This window comes from Ambystoma mexicanum, chromosome 12 (assembly GCF_040938575.1).
Source record: "Ambystoma mexicanum isolate Mex_15411 chromosome 12, UKY_AmexF1_1, whole genome shotgun sequence".
Taxonomy (NCBI): Eukaryota; Metazoa; Chordata; class Amphibia; order Caudata; family Ambystomatidae; genus Ambystoma; species Ambystoma mexicanum.
The window spans coordinates 441,710,002-441,730,554 of record NC_090936.1 but is presented as its reverse complement, the minus strand read 5'-3'; the positions used below and the strand labels follow the sequence as shown (position 1 = coordinate 441,730,554).

General features: G+C 50.4%; 1 protein-coding gene across 6 annotated transcripts in view; it reads left to right on the top strand.

The window, feature by feature from the left end:
• The first annotated feature begins 854 nt into the window (after nucleotides 1–854).
• CACNA2D4 (calcium voltage-gated channel auxiliary subunit alpha2delta 4) overlaps nucleotides 855–20,553 on the top strand; it is a 1,390,363-nt gene continuing 1,370,664 nt past the window's right edge. For 5 of the 6 annotated variants that reach the window (XM_069628636.1, XM_069628639.1, XM_069628635.1 and 2 more), the window contains exon 1: nucleotides 855–2,549. In XM_069628636.1, the coding sequence (XP_069484737.1) occupies nucleotides 2,374–2,549 (176 nt within the window). In that variant the 5' untranslated portion in view covers nucleotides 855–2,373. The remainder of the gene's footprint in view (nucleotides 2,550–20,553) is intronic. The other variant, XM_069628638.1, reaches the window with a different exon arrangement.

Genomic DNA, 20,553 nt, shown 5'->3' with positions numbered 1-20,553 from the left:
GCCACGTGGCCTCACCACGTAGTATCCCTGCTGGATTCTTGGATGCACACGCCACCACACCTTACGGCACTGAGCCACGCGGCCTCACCACGTAGTATCCCTGCTGGATTCTTGGATGCACACGCCACCACAACTTACTGCACTGAGCCACGCGGCCTCACCACGTAGTATCCCTGCTGGATTCTTGGATGCACACGCCACCACACCTTACGGCGCTGAGCCACGCGGCCTCACTACGTAGTATCCCTGCTGGATTCTTGGATGCACACGCCACCACACCTTACTGCACTGAGCCACGCGGCCTCACTACGTAGCATCCCTGCTGGATTCCAAACTGAGCCACGATGCGGTATCACTACGCAACTCTTTGGCGCACACTAAACGTACATCAAGGGCACAAATATTGAACATGCATCTTAAATAGCCGGCCCTGCGCTCAAGAGTACCTGTCTGTAAAAACGAACTCTATGTAACTGTGCACATAATATGCTAACATGTAACCAGATATCCTTTGAGGGCCGGGGGGTTGCGTGGACCTTCGGGATATAATAGCAGAGATCTCAGAAGTATGAAAGGCTCAGTCTCCCTAACGATGGTCGAACCTAACGGTTGCGCAGTTCTCTTTGCAGCAAGCGCTTTAACCCACTGAGCTATCACGGGTTCTTAAACAGTGACCCGTGTGCTCTGCTGATGTGACTGGCCATCTCCCCCACTGGGACCAGAGATCAGCGCCGCACCTCTCTCCAGCCCTCTGCCATAGCGCGGTTGGTGGAGGAGTTGGAGGGTGGGGGGCGGCCGCCCTGCTATTGGGCGGACTCAGCCCTGTCTCCGGGAATGAGAGTAATCCTGGCTGAGTTTGTCCCACTCCACCTCCGGAGAGCGGCTGTTCCTGCGCGCCGGGGGATTAGAGCCCGTGCGGGATTAACATTGCCAGCGCTCGCGGAGGCACTGGGAAGCCTCGCCGTTTCCTTCTGCCTTCCTCCCCCCTCCCGGGAGCAGCGGCTCCGGGCCCCAGGATGTGGGACTCCCTCTTCTTCTTCGGGAAAACACTCGCCTTTGACCTCGGAGGGGCCCCGAGAGAGGACTTGCATATCGCTCTGTGCCAAAACTTTGGGCTTCGTTTCTAGGTCACCCCAGGACCCACCCTGTCACTCAACTGTATATATATATTTTTTTTTTAAAGCCGCGCCGAGTTAGTGTCCAGGCAGCCTTGTGGGCCTGATTTATCTGGAGCCCGAAACGTGTTGCTGGGGTGCAGCACCGGCAGTTCACACCAAATCCCAAAGGGGGATTATCCACGTTCATTGCGGCGGGAGAACGGATATAGCGCTTGGAAGCCGGAGCGGTGGCCGCACATCTGAACCAGTGGTTCCCAGGAGGCGACTGGCTTTGGCAGCGGGTCGTTAAATCCTCACGGGGAGTGACTCTTCAAACGGACCCCCCTTTAGTCTGGTCGGATCTGTGAGGAGCGATTTACCCCTCCCCCCCGCCCCCAAGTAAGGAGACTTGCACTACTCGACACTTGGAACTAAATCACCTCTTGGCGCTGCACTGGAGCTGACTAGGGTGCTTTGCTCGCCTGAGTGAGCAGAGACATTTTGAAGCGCACAGCAAAATGAATCGACACTAGGCGCTGGCCTGGCTGGACTGGAGCCCGGTAGTCGTATCCTGACTGACTGAAAAGACTTGTATAACACACTACAACACAGTGACGATTTCTATGCGCTGCCATTGATGGACGCCTCTAGGCGCTACACTGCATCACTTAACTTGTCAGCCTCGCCTAAGCTTCCCTGAGTGATTGACGAAACTTGTGCAGCTCCACGCTGGAAAAAGAACCGCTTCTTGGCGCTCCGCTGATCTGCCTTATTACTTTACTAAACCCTGACGTGCAGGCATATTTTCCCTGAAGTTTAATTTCTACACGGAGTAGAGGGTGGGCCGCTGAGGCAGGGCCGGCATCCCTTCCCACCACAGAGACAGCAGGCTGGGTGATGTTTTGTAGCGGGTATTTTTAGGTAAGCGTGCCCTTCCCCAAAGCTTTTGTCCAATCGTCGTTCACCATAACAATATTTTGCTGCGTGCTCAACCAAGACTGAAGTATCTCAGACGCCGATAACGGCCGTTATTATTACACACCAAGTCGCTGGCGCTAAGGAGTAGGTTCTTTTCAATTCGACTCTGCATACAACTAAAAAAAACACGAATTTTATCTTTTTGGTTGGATGAAAGGCCGTGTCCGCTTCGCCAGGCTCCCAACCTTTGACTTGCTGGTTGAAATCCGACCCCAGCTGCGGGCACGCAAGGCACAGCGCATTTGCGCCCACCGGTTGGACTTCCTGGGGTGGCCCCACGACCAGCTCTTGCCTACGGATGCTCGCAGGGGACCGGAGGTGCCTGGCACACTTCTGGCCGGCCATGGAGGCCCAGAGGAGGAAGACGGCGGCGGCCTTCGGCGGTCTCCAGTGGCGCAGGGCGGCGCAGTGGGCGCTATTCTGCCTTCTGGTTCCTTCGACGGCCGGACTCAAGCGGCCCATCCCCGTGGAGACGTAAGCCTTTCTTTACTCCGCGCAAAGAACGCAATTGGCGATAAAAGCAAGGGCATGGGACATAATTACGCTTAGGTTTAGACTCCCACATAGACGAAAGGCCAAGTGTACAGCAGGGGCAGTCAGGCGTGCGCTCGAGAAATGCCCGCTTGGCGCTGTTTGGCAATGAACGGCTAGCTGCCACCACAGGTCTGAAGTCTGCCCTGCGTGTTGCCACAGCTGACGGGGTCCGGGGCAGACACACCCGCATGCTGGGGCGCTGAATGTGTTATTCCGGCCCCATTTCCCATGTTGGAGCCCGCGCGTTTGTGGTAGAGTACAGAAAACACTTGCATTTGGCAGGGCCCGAGACGGGGCCTGCTGTTGTATCACTCCTACGGCGGCGCGGCGGTGCCAGCCCAGGCGTCCGCCTGCTTCGCAAGGCAGAGAGAGACGCACCGGGCACGTGTGCGTGTCTGCGCAGACCTGCTTGCCAGTGCTTCTGCAGGGCTGCCAGGGAAACTCTGCCTGTGTTGTATATTCTCTGGCTTCTTGTTTATCCCAGTTATTCTGCACTCCGCGTCCCCGAGCGTGGAGCTGAAAGGGTTTCATGTGCCCGTAATTGGGCAGGCGCCCAATGGCGTCTTCTTTGCTGTTAGTTTCCCTTTGCCGTGCTGCGCCATGTATGTACATACAACAATACATGTTAAATGTTAATGTTAAAGGTACCAACGGAATTGGTCCCCAGGCGCTCTGGCGGATCTGTAAATGATAAAGGTGGGATGGGTTAGTAAGGTGAAGAAGGGAGTAGGATAGTGAGAGGAGTGGTGTTCTGTTGGCAGCTTCAACTCAGTATACACCGGGTGCTGAGCTTTGGTGCGGGTATCGGATCGGGGTCAGTCCGCGTGTGCTTGTTGTGCGAGAGATGGTTGTGTGAGCTTTTTGAGTGAGATAAGTATGCAGAGTTTGAGCTTATATTGGTTAGTGGGCTACCTGACCTTTACCATGCTAACATTCACAGTTCTGTCTGAGTGTGGCACCTGCTGGCCCCCACACTCCCATCCAGACGCGGCGCAGGCCAGTGCCTAGGATTCCATCCAGGTGTGGTCATGCCAACACTCACACTATTATCTAGATGTGGCGCAGGCTAGTGTTTAGAGACTCATCCAGGTGTGGGCACTCTAACATTCACACCTCCATCTGAACTCTAGGTGTGGCACATGTTAGCATTCACGTTTTTCTAGGCGCGGGCATTTTATCCTTCAATCGATCCTGTCCAGATGCGACGCGGGCCAACAATAGGAAGAATAAGGACAGCTTGTTGCCACATGTAATGAATTTAACTGTAAAGGGGATGCCAGAAGCCGTGTCTGTGGCTCAGTGGACTAGTGCCCCCCCTACAGGGGCTTATGTTTGATATCATGATCACCGGTTCGAATCCCCACAGGTCCACTCAGAGGTGGATAAAATGAGTACCATTCAGTTGTGCAACAAAAAACATCTGTCAGTCAATAGCGCCAAGATGCCACCCCCTGGGGTGAACGTGCTCTCCACAAATAATACACCTGTTGTGTTATTAGGCGCGGGCACCGGGCGTGCTTTTAGCTCCACACTCTAGTGCAGAATAACTGGGATAAACAGGAACCCAGAGAATATACAACAGTGAGGTGAAATTGTGTAAGCCTTGAGAAAGAGCGTTGGGGTCGAAACACGTGCTGGCTATTTGTTTCGCACAACGACATATAACTGGACAAGGAAAGTGTTTCTGTGAATAACTGTAATGAACCATCATATTTGAGATCTCATGGGACTTGAGGCACACAAATAACAATTTCAACCAATTTTGTCTGTGCCACGGATCATTATTTCTTTGCGTGCGCTAATGCTGCTGTCCTAAGCACCTTTAACCTGGCGCAGAGCGTCTAGCAACATGCCCAATTCTATAATCAATACATTGAAACTGTGTGCGTGCTTGGATGTGTGATTAACTCTTCCAATTATGTTTTCCTGTGTGCTGCAAATTGACTTTTCTGGGTCTTCCTTGACTAGCGTGTAACGCTGCACTTCAGCCTGCTTCTAAGCACTGTAGAGTGCCGAGATCCCGTCATTCGTGACGCCTGCGTGCTTAAGGCAATGGTCTTCAAACTGTGGGGCTGGCCCCTCTAACGGGCCCGACGAATGCCGAGGTGCTGGGGAGGGGGCGCTAGGCTCTTCAAAAAGGGATTACGGTGACTGCTTATAATTAAAAATATAGCAGATATGGCACCTCGGGGGCCCAGCAACACTATTTTCACGCAAGTGGGGGATCAGCATAAAAACGTGCGATTAGCACTGGCTTAATGGGTGGGGGCCATGGCCACAAACATGTATGTGCTGACTTCTCCTGAGCCTTTGGCCAGACAGGGACGAGGCCCACACCAACACATGTTCTAGTGCTCAGAACAATCCGGCCAAGTTTACTAGTGCCGTGTGGGCATAGCTTAGGGCTCAAGTCGAGGGTACACGCGGGGGACGGAGTCCACCCACTTTATTCAGAGGGTGGACTCAGTCCCCCCACTAATGACCCGTTTGAATTTATGAATTAAAGACGATCTCGGGGGTCGAACCACAGTCGCCAGGCTTGCAGACCAGATACTTCACCACTGCACTATGTAACCTGATGAAAAATAACAAACAACTAAAGGTGAAATGCCTCATTTAGGTACTGCAAGTCGCAAGGAAAACATTTATATTGGTTCTTGAAGTTTAAAACATGCACACCTTTTAACGTTTTCAAAAAGACTTTTAGAGGAAAAGATCCTCTCTTGTTTTTGTGTGTGTGTTGATTTTATGAAAGGCAAATTCCATTCGTCCTGTGCAATTTGGGTGGTTATGCAAAGCCAATTTAATGAAATGTGCATTTTTCACCTTGATATGTTAATTTCTGGTGACGTTGCATCCCATTGCGTTTGTTGATGAGTCCCCCTACTTTAATTTTTAGGACTTGACCCCTGGCATAGCTTATGGCTTCAAAAGTGAATGGAAAGATGTTCGCTTTAGGTTTTGACAGGACTGTGTATTTGATCACATATTTGATCGATCTTAAGCCCCATTTGGTGCTAGTTAAATGCGGAGTCGCTGTGTACAACCGGGCCATGGATAGTGCTTGGCTTCCTCCCTGTGTCTGTACCAGGGCCATTGATAGTGCTTGGCTTCCTCCCTGTGTCTGCACCAGGGCCATTGATAGTGCTTGGCTTCCTCCCTGTGTCTGCACCAGGGCCATGGATAGTGCTTGGCTTCCTCCCCGTGTCTACACCAGGGCCATGGATAGTGCTTGGCTTCCTCCCTGTGTCTGCACCAGGGCCATGGATAGTGCTTGGCTTCCTCCCTGTGTCTGCACCAGGGCCATGGATAGTGCTTGGCTTCCTCCCTGTGTCTGCACCCGGGCCATTGATAGTGCTTGGCTTCCTCCCTGTGTCTGCACCCGGGCTATGGATAGTGTTTGGCTTCCTCCCTGTGTTTACACCAGGGCCATGGATAGTGCTTGGCTTCCTCCCTGTGTCTGCACCAGGGCCATTGATAGTGCTTGGCTTCCTCCCTGTGTATGCACCAGGGCCATTGATAGTGCTTGGCTTCCTCCCTGTGTCTGCACCCGGGGCATGGATATTGCTTGGCTTCCTCCCTGTGTCTACAACCGGGCCATGGATAGTGCTTGGCTTCCTCCCTGTGTCTGCACCAGGGCCATTGATAGTGCTTGGCTTCCTCCCTGTGTCTGCACCAGGGCCATGGATAGTGCTTGGCTTCCTCCCTGTGTCTGCACCAGGGCCATTGATAGTGCTTGGCTTCCTCCCTGTGTCTGCACCAGGGCCATTGATAGTGCTTGGCTTCCTCCCTGTGTCTGCACCCGGGCCATGGATAGTGCTTGGCTTCCTCCCTGTGTCTGCACCAGGGCCATGGATAGTGCTTGGCTTCCTCCCTGTGTCTGCACCAGCGCCATGGATAGTGCTTGGCTTCCTCCCCGTGTCTAGAGCAGGGCCATGGATAGTGCTTGGCTTCCTCCCTGTGTCTGCACCCGGGGCATGGATATTGCTTGGCTTCCTCCCTGTGTCTACAACCGGGCCATGGATAGTGCTTGGCTTCCTCCCTGTGTCTGCACCAGGGCCTTGGATAGTGCTTGGCTTCCTCCCTGTGTCTGCACCAGGGCCATGGATAGTGCTTGGCTTCCTCCCTGTGTCTGCACCAGGGCCATTGATAGTGCTTGGCTTCCTCCCTGTGTCTGCACCCGGGCCATGGATAGTGCTTGGCTTCCTCCCCGTGTCTACAGCAGGGCCATAGATAGTGCTTGGCTTCCTGCCTGTGTCTGCACCAAGGCCATGGATAGTGCTTGGCTTCCTCCCCGTGTCTGCACCAGGGCCATTGATAGTGCTTGGCTTCCTCCCTGTGTCTACAACCGGGCCATGGATAGTGCTTGGCTTCCTCCCCGTGTCTACACCAGGGCCATGGATAGTGCGTGGCTTCCTCCCTGTGTCTACACCAGGGCCATGGATAGTGCTTGGCTTCCTCCCCGTGTCTGCACCAGCGCCATGGATAGTGCTGGGCTTCCTCCCCATGTCTACAGCAGGGCCATGGATAGTGCTTGGCTTCCTCCCCGTGTCTGCACCAGGGCCATGGATAGTGCTTGGCTTCCTCCCTGTGTCTACAGCAGGGCCATGGATAGTGCTTGGCTTCCTCCCCGTGTCTGAACCAGGGCCATGGATAGTGCTTGGCTTCCTCCCCGTGTCTACAGTAGGGCCATAGATAGTGCTTGGCTTCCTCCCCGTGTCTGCACCAGGGCCATTGATAGTGCTTGGCTTCCTCCCTGTGTCTGCACCATGGCCATGGATAGTGCTTGGCTTCCTCCCCGTGTCTGCACCAGGGCCATGGATAGTGCTTGGCTTCCTCCCTGTGTCTGCACCAGGGCCATGGATAGTGCTTGACTTCCTCCCTGTGTCTGCACCAGCGCCATGGATAGTGCTTGACTTCCTCCCTGTGTCTGCACCAGGGCCATGGATAGTGCTTGGCTTCCTCCCCGTGTCTACAGCAGGGCCATAGATAGTGCTTGGCTTCCTCCCCGTGTCTGCACCAGGGCCATTGATAGTGCTTGGCTTCCTCCCCGTGTCTGCACCAGGGCCATGGATAGTGCTTGGCTTCCTCCCCGTGTCTGCACCAGGGCCATAGATAGTGCTTGGCTTCCTCCCCGTGTCTGCACCAGCGCCATGGATAGTGCTTGGCTTCCACCCTGTGTCTGCACCAGGGCCATGGATAGTGCTTGGCTTCCTCCCCGTGTCTGCACCAGGGCCATGGATAGTGCTTGGCTTCCTCCCCGTGTCTAGAGCAGGGCCATAGATAGTGCTTGGCTTCCTCCCCGTGTCTGCACCAGGGCCATGGATAGTGCTTGGCTTCCTCCCCGTGTCTGCACCAGGGCCATAGATAGTGCTTGGCTTCCTCCCTGTGTCTGCACCAGGGCCATGGATAGTGCTTGGCTTCCTCCCCGTGTCTACACCAGGGCCATGGATAGTGCTTGGCTTCCTCTCTGTGTCTACACCAGGGCCATGGATAGTGCTTGGCTTCCTCCCCATGTCTACACCAGGGCCATGGATAGTGCTTGGCTTCCTCCCTGTGTCTGATGGCTTCCTCCCAGTGTCTGATGCTGTAGCTTGGCGGCTGGATGTATAATAGCGTCTGCTGATTATTGGGTGTCTGAAGTATTTTGGTATATAGTTTGTTTCTGTTTTAAGGTTTCAGCAGATGTCTCCTGATTGTTAATATCTTGTTGTCGTTGGGTGTCTGATGGTTTCTCTTGGTATATAGTTTGTCCCTGCTTTTAGCTGTCAGATAGTTTCTGTTGGTCTCCAATTGCCGGTAAATGTCTATTGTCTTTGGGGGTGCGATAGTCTATGTGGGTCTCTGTGGGGGTCATTCCCAGTACGGTGGTAGGGGGTTAACGGCACCGGTAAGGATGCAGGTGCCCTTAACACTCTACCGCCGCATTACGAGGTCCCTTAGCGGGTCCCACTAGGCTGGCTGGTTTTACCAGCCGCCCTTAGCGGGACCCGCTAAGGGACCAGGGAGCTAATAACGGGCCCGCATTATTAGCTCCTTCCCCATTCCCATTGAGCCCTATGGGGGCTCGAATGGGAATGGGGAATGGCATTCAGAATGGGGATTTACCGGGTCTGCCTAGATCGGAATGTCCCGGTAAGTCCCCATTCTGACACCACGGACCCGGACACGATTTTGGAGGCAGCCATGGCGCTAATAGCACCATGGCTACCTCCAAACTCGTAATGAGACCCTTAGTATTGAGCCAGTGTTGGTGCCGTGGCGTGTGATAATGTCTATTTACTTCTCTGAATGTGTCTGATATCGATTGTTGGCCCATGGTTTGTTGACAGTATCCCTTGGACACACTTTATTTCATAGTGTTTGCTGATGTTGGATTCCAACCATCGCTGGTGCCCGCCGTGTGATGGTGTCTATTAGAATATGGTTGTTTTGTTGTTTTATATAGCCTATTAGGCATCAGGTAACTGAGACTGTTGATATTTACATATCTGATATTGTTTGTTGTACTTTTTCTTTTGTCATCTGAGGGTGTGTGATAGTTTCTCTTATCTTTGGGTATTTGACAGTGGTGTTTTTCTGTCTTGGTATCTGGATGTTTCTCGTGGTCCCTGTCGCTTGGTCTTTGATTGTCTCACGGCAGCACAGGCTGACTGATGTTCTTTTGTTAGTTTTTCTATTTGTGTGTTACCGTTTGGTCGAATTTGAACCGTTTCGCCTGCTTCGAGCCATCCCAAGCCTGTAGACCACCAGTGCCTGAGGAAGTAGGTCCCATTTCATAAGTCCAGGATCACACTGTTGGCAGACCCCTCATCCTCTCCTTCCCAGGTTTGTGTGTGGTGCCTTCTGAGGCCTCCGCTCACTGACCATGGGCTACTCCGTGTCTGGCTGTGTGCCTGAGGAAGTAGGTCCCATTTCACAAGTCCAGGATCACACTGTTGGCAGACCCCTCATCCTCTCCTTCGCAGATTTGTCTTTGGTGTCTTCTGCGGCCTCCGGTCACTGACCATGGGCTACTCCGTGTCTGGCTGTGTGCCTGAGGAAGTATATCCCATTTCATAAGTCCAGGATCACACTGTTGGCAGACCCGTCATCCTCTCCTTCCCAGGTTTGTGTGTGGTGCCTTCTGCGGCCTCCGGTCACTGACCATGGGCTACTCCGTGTCTGGCTGTGTGCCTGAGGAACTAGGTTCCACTTCATAAATCCAGGATCACACTGTTGGCAGACCCGTCATCCTCTACTTCCCAGGTTTGTGTGTGGTGCCTTCTGCGACCTCCGGTCACTGACCATGGGCTACTCCGTGTCTGGCTGTGTGCCTGAGGAAGTAGGTCTTATTTCACAAGTCCAGGATCCCACTGTTGGCAGACCCGTCATCCCCCCCTTCCCAGGTTAGTGTGTGGTGCCTTCTGCGACCTCCGGTCACTGACCATGGGCTACTCCGTGTCTGGCTGTGTGCCTGAGGAAGTAGGTCTTATTTCATAAGTCCAGGATCACACTGTCGACAGACCCGTCATCCTCTCCTTCCCAGGTTTGTCTTTGGTGCCTTCTGCGGCCTCCGGTCACTGACCATGGGCTCACTTCGTGTCTGGCTGTGTGCCTGAGGAACTAGGTCCCATTTCATAAGTCCAGGATCACACTGTTGACAGACCCGTCATCCTCTCCTTCCCAGGTTTGTGTCTGGTGCCTTCTGCGACCTCCGGTCACTGACCAAGGGCTACTCCGTGTCTGGCTGTGTGCCCGAGGAAGTAGGTCTTATTTCACAAGTCCAGGATCACACTGTTGGCAGACCTGTCATCATCTCCTTCCCAGATTTGTCTGTGGTGCCTTCTGTGGATTCCGGTCACTGACCACGGGCTACTCTGTGTCTGGCTGTGTTCCTGAGGAAGTAGGTCCTATTTCAAAAGTCCAGGATCACACTGTTGGCAGACCCCTCATCCTCTCCTTCCCAGGTTTGTCTTTGGTGTCTTCTGCCGTCTGCGGTCACTGACCATGGGCTACTCCGTGTCTGGCTGTGTGCCTGAGGAAGTAGGTCCTATTTCAAAAGTCCATGATCACACTGTTGGCAGACCTCTCATCCTCTCCTTCCCAGGTTTTTCTGCGGTGCCTTCTGCGGCCTCCGGTCACTGACCATGGGCTCATTTTGTGTCTGGCTGTGTGCCTGAGGAACTACGTCCCATTTCATAAGTCCAGGATCACGCTGTTGGCAGACCCGTCATCCTCTCCTTCCCAGGTTTGTCTGTGGTGCCTTATGCGGCCTCCGGTCACTGACCATGGGCTCACTCCTTATCTGGCTCTGTGCCTGAGGAAGTAGGTCTTATTTCACAAGTCCAGGATCACACTGTTGGCAGACCTGTCATCCTCTCCTTCCCAGGTTTGTCTGTGGTGCCTTCTGCGGCCTCCAGTCACTGACCATTGGCTACTCCGTGTCTGGCTGTGTGCCTGAGGAAGTACGTCCTATTTCAAAAGTCCAGGATCACACTGTCGGCAGACCCGTCATCCTCTTCTTCCCAGGTTTATGTGTGGTGCCTTCTGAGGCCTCTGCTCACTGACCATGGGCTACTCCGTGTCTGGCTGTGTGGCTGAGGAAGTAGGTCCCATTTCATAAGTCCAGGATCACACTGTCGGCAGACCCGTTATCCTCTCCTTCCCAGGTTTGTGTGTGGTGCCTTCTGAGGCCTCTGCTCACTGGCCATGGGCTCACTTCATGCCTGGCTGTGTGCCTGAGGAACTAGGTCCCATTTCATAAGTCCAGGATCACACTGTTGACAGACCCGTCATCCTCTCCTTCCCAGGTTTGTGTCTGGTGCCTTCTGCGACCTCCGGTCACTGACCATGGGCTACTCCGTGTCTGGCTGTGTGCCTGAGGAAGTAGGTCTTATTTCACAAGTCCAGGATCACACTGTTGGCAGACCTGTCATCATCTCCTTCCCAGATTTGTCTGTGGTGCCTTCTGCGGCCTGCAGTCACTGACCATGGGCTACTCCGTGTCTGGCTGTGTGCCTGAGGAAGTAGGTCCTATTTCAAAAGTCCAGGATCACACTGTTGGCAGACCCCTCATCCTCTCCGTCCCAGGTTTGTCTGCAGTGCCTTCTGAGGCCTCCGGTCACTGACCATGGGCTCATTTCGTGTCTGGCTGTGTGCCTGAGGAACTAGGTCCCATTTCATAAGTCCAGGATCACGCTGTTGGCAGACCCGTCATCCTCTCCTTCCCAGGTTTGTCTGTGGTGCCTTCTGAGGCCTCTGCTCACTGACCATGGGCTACTCCGTGTCTGGCTGTGTGCCTGAGGAAGTAGGTCTTATTTCACAAGTCCAGGATCACACTGTTGGCTGACCTGTCATCCTCTCCTTCCCAGGTTTGTCTGTGGTGCCTTCTGCGGCCTCCAGTCACTGACCATGGGCTACTCCGTGTCTGGCTGTGTGCCTGAGGAAGTATGTCCTATTTCAAAAGTCCAGGATCACACTGTTGGCAGACCCCTCATCCTCTCCTTCCCAGGTTTGTCTGTGGTGCCTTCTGCGGCCTCCAGTCACTGACCATGGGCTACTCCGTGTCTGGCTGTGTCCCTGAGGAAGTAGGTCCCATTTCATAAGTCCAGGATCACACTGTCGGCAGACCCGTCATCCTCTCCTTCCCAGGTTTGTGCGTGGTGCCTTCTGAGGCCTCTGCTCACTGACCATGGGCTTCTCCGTGTCTGGCTGTGTGCCTGAGGAAGTAGGTCCCATTTCACAAGTCCAGGATCACACTGTTGGCAGACCCGTCATCCTCTGCTTCCCAGGTTTGTCTTTGGTGCCTTCTGCGGCCTGCGGTCACTGACCATGGGCTCACTCCGTATCTGGCTATGTGCCTGAGGAAGTAGGTCCTATTTCAAAAGTCCAGGATCACACTGTTGGCAGACCCCTCATCCTCTGCTTCCCAGGTTTGTCTGTGGTGCCTTCTGCGGCCTCCAGTCACTGACCATGGGATACTTGTGTCTGGCTGTGTGCCTGAGGAAGTAGGTCCCATTTCACAAGTCCAGGATCACACTGTCGGCAAACCCGTCATCCTCTGCTTCCCGGGTTTGTCTGCGGTGCCTTCTGCGGCCTCCGGTCACTGACCATGGGCTCACTTCATGTCTGGCTGTGTGCCTGAGGAACTAGGTCCCATTTCATAAGTCCAGGATCACACTGTTGGCAGACCCGTCATCCTCTCCTTCCCAGGTTTGTCTGTGGTGCCTTCTGCGGCCTGCGGTCACTGACCATGGGCTCACTCCGTATCTGGCTGTGTGCCTGAGGAAGTAGGTCCTATTTCAAAAGTCCAGGATCACACTGTTGGCAGACCCCTCATCCTCTCCTTCCCAGGTTGGTCTGTGGTGCCTTCTGCGGCCTCCAGTCACTGACCATGGGCTACTCCATGTATGGTTGTGTGGCTGAGGAAGTAGGTCCCATTTCATAAGTCCAGGATCACACTGTCGGCAGACCCGTCATCCTCTCCTTCCCAGGTTTGTCTGTGGTGCCTTCTGCGGTCTCCGGTCACTGACCATGGGCTCACTTCATGTCTGGCTGTGTGCCTGAGGAGCTAGGTCCCATTTCATAAGTCCAGGATCACACTGTTGGCAGAGCCGTCATCCTCTCCTTCCCAGGTTTGTCTGTGGTGCCTTCTGCGGCCTCCGGTCACTGACCATGGGCTCACTCCTTATCTGGCTGTGCTTAGATGCCTGGCATGAGCGCAGATCCTGGCTAGGAGGGTGCGGTAGATTTTCACTTTGCTTTGTCTCTATGCCCAGATCCCATCAAATGTCCATATTTCTTTCTGCTTCCTCTTTTCAGCAGTCACTTCTCTGGGAATGCTTCTGCGACTTCTATTCCCTGCTGAACTGTCATCAACTAGTGCACGTGCTCACTTGCTGAATGCGCAGTGCTTTGAACTCCAAAGACTCCATGCCACTTGTTCAGGTGTTGCAGGAGAACTGAGACCCGTTACTTTGGAAAAAGCAGGGGATGGGGGGCGTTACAAAAAACATAGAACATCTCAGCAGGGTCGCACTGAGACCCCGGTCACCAAAGAAGTGGCTCACGTTCACAAATTGTAATTTGGCACTTTTCACGACAAACTGAGTAGAACCCGGGGACCATGTTAAACAAAAGCTGTGAGAAACAATGCGTTTAAATAAGGCCTGCAGCGCGTTTTCAAACTACCCGCAGCGTCGCCACAACGTGGCCCCCGTTGGTCCGCCCATGAAATTGTCTCACACTGGCCAGTGAGGCTGGCGCTTCGTAAATGCCCCTTTGCCCTCTGTGCCTCCCCTAGCCTGAGTTTCACAGGCCCTCCCATGCCTGCAAGTTCTGATCTATATATATGTTACGTGAATATGGCTTATACCCCGCGCCACCACCATCTTCGTGGTCTCCCGGCGCTCTGGCGGATCTGAAAGGAAACCTAGGGCCTTATTTCACAGAAGCGTTTTGTAATGGCACCACAAAACCCATAGGAAAACTCTCTGTCAATCAGTTCCTTAATGTATTGTTTTATATGTTGACATTTTCTATTTGGATTTTAAAAGTCGCCAATGTATTATCTTAAGTAATTATTGAAGTTTGGTTTACAGTTTAATTTTGAAACCATATCACAATAAAAAAAAATAGGACAGTAGTTGACTAGGACTGTTGATCAGGGCCATCAATTGGAGGTCGCCAGGGGTTGCAACTGCGACCCCTGTCTACTCCTGTGCGATCCTTGACTCTGCGACCCCTGGTTAAGGGTTGCAGAGACATAGAGGAACCAAACGTAAAGTGGGCTCTCAGACGGTAGACCTCTTACATTCATTTCTTTTCCAAGTGAGTCTGACTTCAAAAAGAAATGATTCTGAATGTAACAGCAATAATTGTTTTTGAAGTCACAGTGACTTTAAAAACAACCTAGCCCCAATCCCCTCCACCCCCTCCGCACCACCACTGGACATGGAATGCTCTGGCTACTCTGCTCTGTGCATTGACAGGAACCAGAGATGGTTCTTGCACGTGGAGCAAGGGAGATAAAGGGGCCCGCCTGCAGAGGAGTTCTTTGGCGCAACAGTGGATTTTGAAAAAGATAAGAAAGTGTTTTTTTGGTATGTGTGTGTGTGTGTGTGTGTGTGTGTGTGTGTGTGTGCGCGTCAATGAAAGGGTGTGTGTATGTATATGTATATTATGTAATGTGTGTGAGTGATGTATGGCTGGCTGGTTATGTGAGTGAATGGTGGATGGGTGCAGTGTAAATTAGTATGTGTATGGTTTGCTTGTGTTCAATACCTTGACTACTTACCATTAATCTTCATTACTCCTATTCCTACTTTTCCTCATCCCAGTACTCATCTATGAAGCACCTTGCCTCATACGTAAGTACTGGGAAGAGTAAGAGGGACTTGGAGGTAATGCTGGGCCAACTGGCTGAATTTGGGGTTGGAGGAGAAGAGTGGGAGGGAGAGGGGGATACGTCAGGAGGGTGGAGCAGAAAAGGGGTGCACTGTCACGTAATAGGAATCCATGATAAATCTAGCATGATATGTGTTATTAGTGGCTATACACGCATTTTGCTACAGCGAGACTAGTCATCTTTTTAATGTGCATGACATTTTTACAGGGCACATGTAATAAAGTAAGCATGATAAGTATTTATTACCTGGCAAGAATGACATTTGGTGCAGCCAAGTCTAGCCATTTCTTACTGCATCGTGGCATAATTGTCTGGGCATCTATAATGTAGTAAGCATCATAAGTGTTATTACATGACTAGACTAGCATTTTGCTGCAGCTAAACCACACCATTTCTTACTGTGGCTTGACATTTTGTACTGGGCATCTCTGATAAAGCAATCATGATAAGTGTCTAGACTGGAATTTGGGTGCAGCCAGTTCTTTACTGGCATTGCATATTTTACTGGGCAGCTATGATATAAAAAGCATGATAAGTGTTATTAAGTGGTTAGATTGGCTTTTTGGGGCTGTCCGTCTCGGTATGACATACTGTGTCATGGCATTTTTTACTGTGCATCATCAAAGCTACAGCAATCATGATAAGTGTTATTACGTGTCTGGCCTACATTGTACAGACCGTTTTGACTTGATTTTTAATGGTGGAATTGCATTTTTAATAGCAAAGCGGTAAAATAGCTCATTGGGTGGAGTGCTCGCTGCTGCAATGTGTGTGATCTGCAGGTCACATGTTCAATTCCTGCCAAGGCCAACTCAGCCTTTTTTCTCTTCTGCTGTTGATAAATGAGTACCAACTTTGGTTGGGATGATAATTGCATGTAGATATGTGCTATGTACAGCACGTTGGCGAAAGAGCTATATGAACAACAAATCCTTATCATTAAGCATTAATGCTCCTGAACACTGAAAGGGACTTGCGTCTATTGGATTTTTAGACCCTGTATTAATGCAGCAACTGGCAGTGTAGGGGATCTACTTTCCATATAAGGACAATACCCAATGCAGCTATAATTGGCATACTATGTAAGTAACTGGCCATGCAATGCTGAAGTGGCATATCTATGGCCGTGCCTCAGCCTATATGTTTGGGTATTTATAGTTTATTCAAAACTTTATACTTCACAACTCTTAGTTGCCAATAAATCACTTCAGACACAACATTCTAAAACAAACCTTACAGACATTAATTTATTCAACACAATACAATATAATACCATACAGTATACAACCATCATGACCTCCTTTTCTAACTCCCAAGATTACATTTTTCACCTATCTGACAAATCACTCCCTTCCCTACTTCATTATGGTGGACTAATCGAGAAAAACATTTCCCCCCCAACGATTTGTGCATCCATACAGGAGCCTAGCCCACATGAATTCACTGTTTAAATGCTCTAACCTGCCTATGAACTTTTCCAACCACATTTTCCTCTGCCCTAGTGTTGCGCTACAGCCAATCAGCCAATGTTTCAGCGATTCTGCCTCCCTTGGCTTTTTACAAAGCCGACAATTTCTTTCTTGCAAAAGGATTCTTCTTATGGGACCCCACCTTTGTACAGAGCCTAGTAAGTTAAGAGGAAAGTGCACATAAATGTAACAATATTTCGGTCCTGGGAATCTCATCACAGAGGACTGTATCTCCTAATACTTCCTCGGGTGTGTGGTTAGCTCACTTTGTAGTATATGCAATGACATTCTCTGTTTGTCTTTCCCCATTTTACAATTTTCATTTTGTTGTACATCTTCACCAGCTTTCCATCACTGTAAGTTTGATATGATATGATATTTTATTTGTATCGTGCTCATACACACGTGTTTCAAAGCGCGATAAGGCAAGGGAGGGGAACAAGGGAGGACAAAACAACGATCTTACTAGGCCCTGTGACATTGAGAACGTGCAAGTCCAGGGAAAAGGGAAGGGGGAAAGTGCAAGGGAGAGGGTAGAGGTGGAAAGTGCTGAGCAAGGGATAAAACAATAACTGGTAGTGCAGCCAGCAAGGTGGCAAGTGCGAGGCTTAAGCGCAGAAAAGGTGTGTCACTTGGGGTAGGGTGGGAGAGGTCCACCCCCCTCTCATTGGCCCAAAAATTCCTGGTTGCACGCATTTCTCGTGCTGATGTGAAACTGGCAGAAATCCAACCCCCAGGCTGTGAGAAGGAACCTCCTCCTCACATAGCCCGGGGGTTGGATTTCAGTTTTGCACGGACCTCACAAAATGAAGTGCCAAAGGACGAGCTATCGCGTCCTTGGCACTAAAGAAGTTAAGGAATGGTTCTGGTGGCACATTGGCTTTATTTAGGTTAGAAGTAACCTTTTTCTTAGCTCTGTACAATGTTCATTCATAGCCTGTTTCCCCCCCCCGCCCCTGAAGATTTGTTGGACGTGGTTGGCAGGGGGTGTGTAAGGGCATATTAGGGGGTGGTGGGAGGACAGAGAAAACATTTAATGAAAGGGTGGGTTTGGGGAAGGTAACCCTCCAAATAAAAACTTTTGTGAGTTCTCTGCAAAAAAAGAATTCAGGGATGAATGAACATGGAACTCTTAGCTCATGGGTGAGGCTGACAGGGGGTGACTTGTGTTTGTTCCCAGGAGGCTAATTCAGCAGGCGCTAAAACAAAGTGATTATCAGGAGCACTCTTCTCTGCCAGGAGCTAAATTGCGCTTGTTCACCCCGCCCCCTCAATGAGAGTTCATGTACTCCTCCTCTAAATCTACTATTGACACTCTCCACTCTCACACACAAATGCTCTACAGACCCATCTCTTCAATAGCTCCCGTTCTCCGGTCACGCTCTACTCCTCTGGTTTCTCTGACATCCTCCCCCAACTCCTGTCCATGCCCAACTAACCCACACTAGACCACTCTGACATACTCACTTAAATACCCTGCCTCCCTATGTCCTCTCTGTCCCCCCCGTCTTCTGCTGCTCACATGTCACCATCAAAGGAGGTGCTGGGGAGGGGGAGGGAGGGGAGGGACCCACCCGCACTCGGGCCTCTTGTCGAGGTGTGGGCCAATTGGCCCCTCTGCCCCTTTGACAGGGCCAGAACCAAAATTGTATTTTACATCTGTACATTAATTCAATTTTCAGGGATAATGTAAAAAAAGCAACATAGTCAAGGCTCCATGTACCATCTAAAAATAGGTCCACAGTCTCCAGCTTGCAATCATGGTTTGGTTTGGACAATCACAGTGGTTGAAATAGTCATATTTTAAGTTGTACCCTGTGTGCTATCTAAAAATGTACAAAGCAATGCGTTCATACCTAGTTAGTGAACATATCAGATATGTAATCCTAGTCAAATTAAAAGAGCTTCTGCCCATAACTTGACATTACAAAGCGTTAAATCCTAGTATATTTCGAATGGATTGTGCCTTCCCAGGTGTTTCTTATCTTTGATATTTCCAATATCCACATTGCTGCCTCTGAATGTTTTTTTCAGTAGAGGGCGCTGTGCGCCGAAGCCTGGTCTATGTCACTCGGAGGCCTCTATATCGATGTCACCACAGGTATAAGTAGGACGCGCAGCACCCATTGGCCTCCGTTCCGTTTTTCCATTCTTCACAGCTTCAGTAATGTAACTCCATAGTTCCTAGTCAGAAAATTCTTCGATATTCTTCGAGTTTTCGACGTGAAATGGCATCCTCGTCTGCGTTGTCTACTCCTCGCTCTGGATTTAAGAAGTGCCGGGACTGCCATACTAAAATGTCTGTGACAGACCCGCACAGAATTTGCCTGTGGTGTTTAGGGTCAAACCACCCGTCTTCAGAGTGCGAGGACTGCTCGTCGATGACGGCCACGGCCTTGAGAGAACGTGGGGGAAGTTGGAGGCAAAGTAAGCCTTTTTTAAATCCCCTTCTACCCCATCTAAATGTAAATCGTCAGATGCGTCAAGACCAAAGTCTCCTCGTCAAAAAATGAAAATGTTCCGGTTCCAGAAGTGGTCCACACCATTCCTCGTCTTCGAGGCATGGGAAAGATGCGCCATAGTGTGAAAACAAAATCAAAATATCGAGGCTGAGTACCCCAAAAGGAAATACACTGAACACGGGTTAGAAAGGAACAAACAAAGATCTTTAATTTATACTGAACAGTTACAAAGAAAAAAGGTAACAGATAGCTATCTGCCCTCAGTACAACACAACGAACTCCAGCGTGGTTCAGTGTGCTTAGTGAGAGACGCTGTAAATTAGAATTCGTTGCTCTTTTATACCATTTGCGAACATGATGTCCAACCCTACTTCGGGTTAATATTCCTCTAATACATTACTGATCTAGGGTTCATGCCGAGTTCATACCACTATATGCATAGGGATTGCCTTTAATACATTCGCCGACTAGTTTACATGCTAACAGTGTATTTTAGGATTTCTCATAAAAGTCTTCTCAAACATTAATACAATGTAATTAAACAAGTGTTCTTAGTTCAGTATTTGGATACATTATTCTTAACATATGCTTGTGGATTAGTTTCATTGCACGAGTAATCCTTTACACATAGGTCAGCGAAGGACAAGGTCTCAGTTCACGACCCCAACAAGTGGCCTGCAGGCAAGTTACATATTAATTACACACAGAGGTCAAGACAGCCATGTTGTATTTTGGAATGACATCGTCCACCATTTTAACTCACAGGGTGACTTTACAGAGAGAACCTAAAATGGCGGATTGACCTAAAATGGCGGCTTACATTGATTCTAAGGTCAGGATCTTGCAACATGGATTCTTTCTCAAGTGTCTTATAAGCAGCTTGGCGTAGGCCAATATACATATATTTGTTGCAATAGGAGGTACAATATAATTTCCCGTTTGACAAACCTTCCTTTTGGCCTATGCCAAGTGCTAAACTACTTCGGATCTCCTTGCAAATAACTCCATGCATCATCGTCCATGCACCCTGAATCGCTGTCAGAAATATTTATTGCCACCAGATCATTCGTTAAAATTTGCTTTAACACGTGTTCCTTGGAGGTTTTATCCGGGGCATACACTTTGTCCTATCATACCTATCGCTTGTGCGCAACATCCCCCTAACATCGAACATATACTAGATAGACACTGGATACAACAACAAAGGAACAACAGATTTCCCAAAATTATCAGTAAGATCGAAAGTACCTTCCAACCCCAAGATCGCAAGAAGTCCCAGAACCAAGCGCTAAGATCCCAGTTTCCCTCGGGAACATGCACTTCTGAACTAAGGATGTGTAGATTCTGTATTGCCTTGAAGGTAGTTGGGGAGGAATCTGGCACGAAAACACAGCAAGCGGACCCCACTAATTTACACACTCCACCACGTTCAGCCAGAATGACATCTAATGCCATCTGGTTCTGAAGCGCTACTAGTCTTATCGCTTTCTGTTCTAATGTCATATTATAGAGTATGTCTGTGGTCCGGTTGATGGTTCTCTCCAGTATTCTCGCTAGTCTTCTGATATTTTCGGAATTCGCTATCTGTCCCCAAAACAGCACAAATGATTTTTCTACATCTCCCA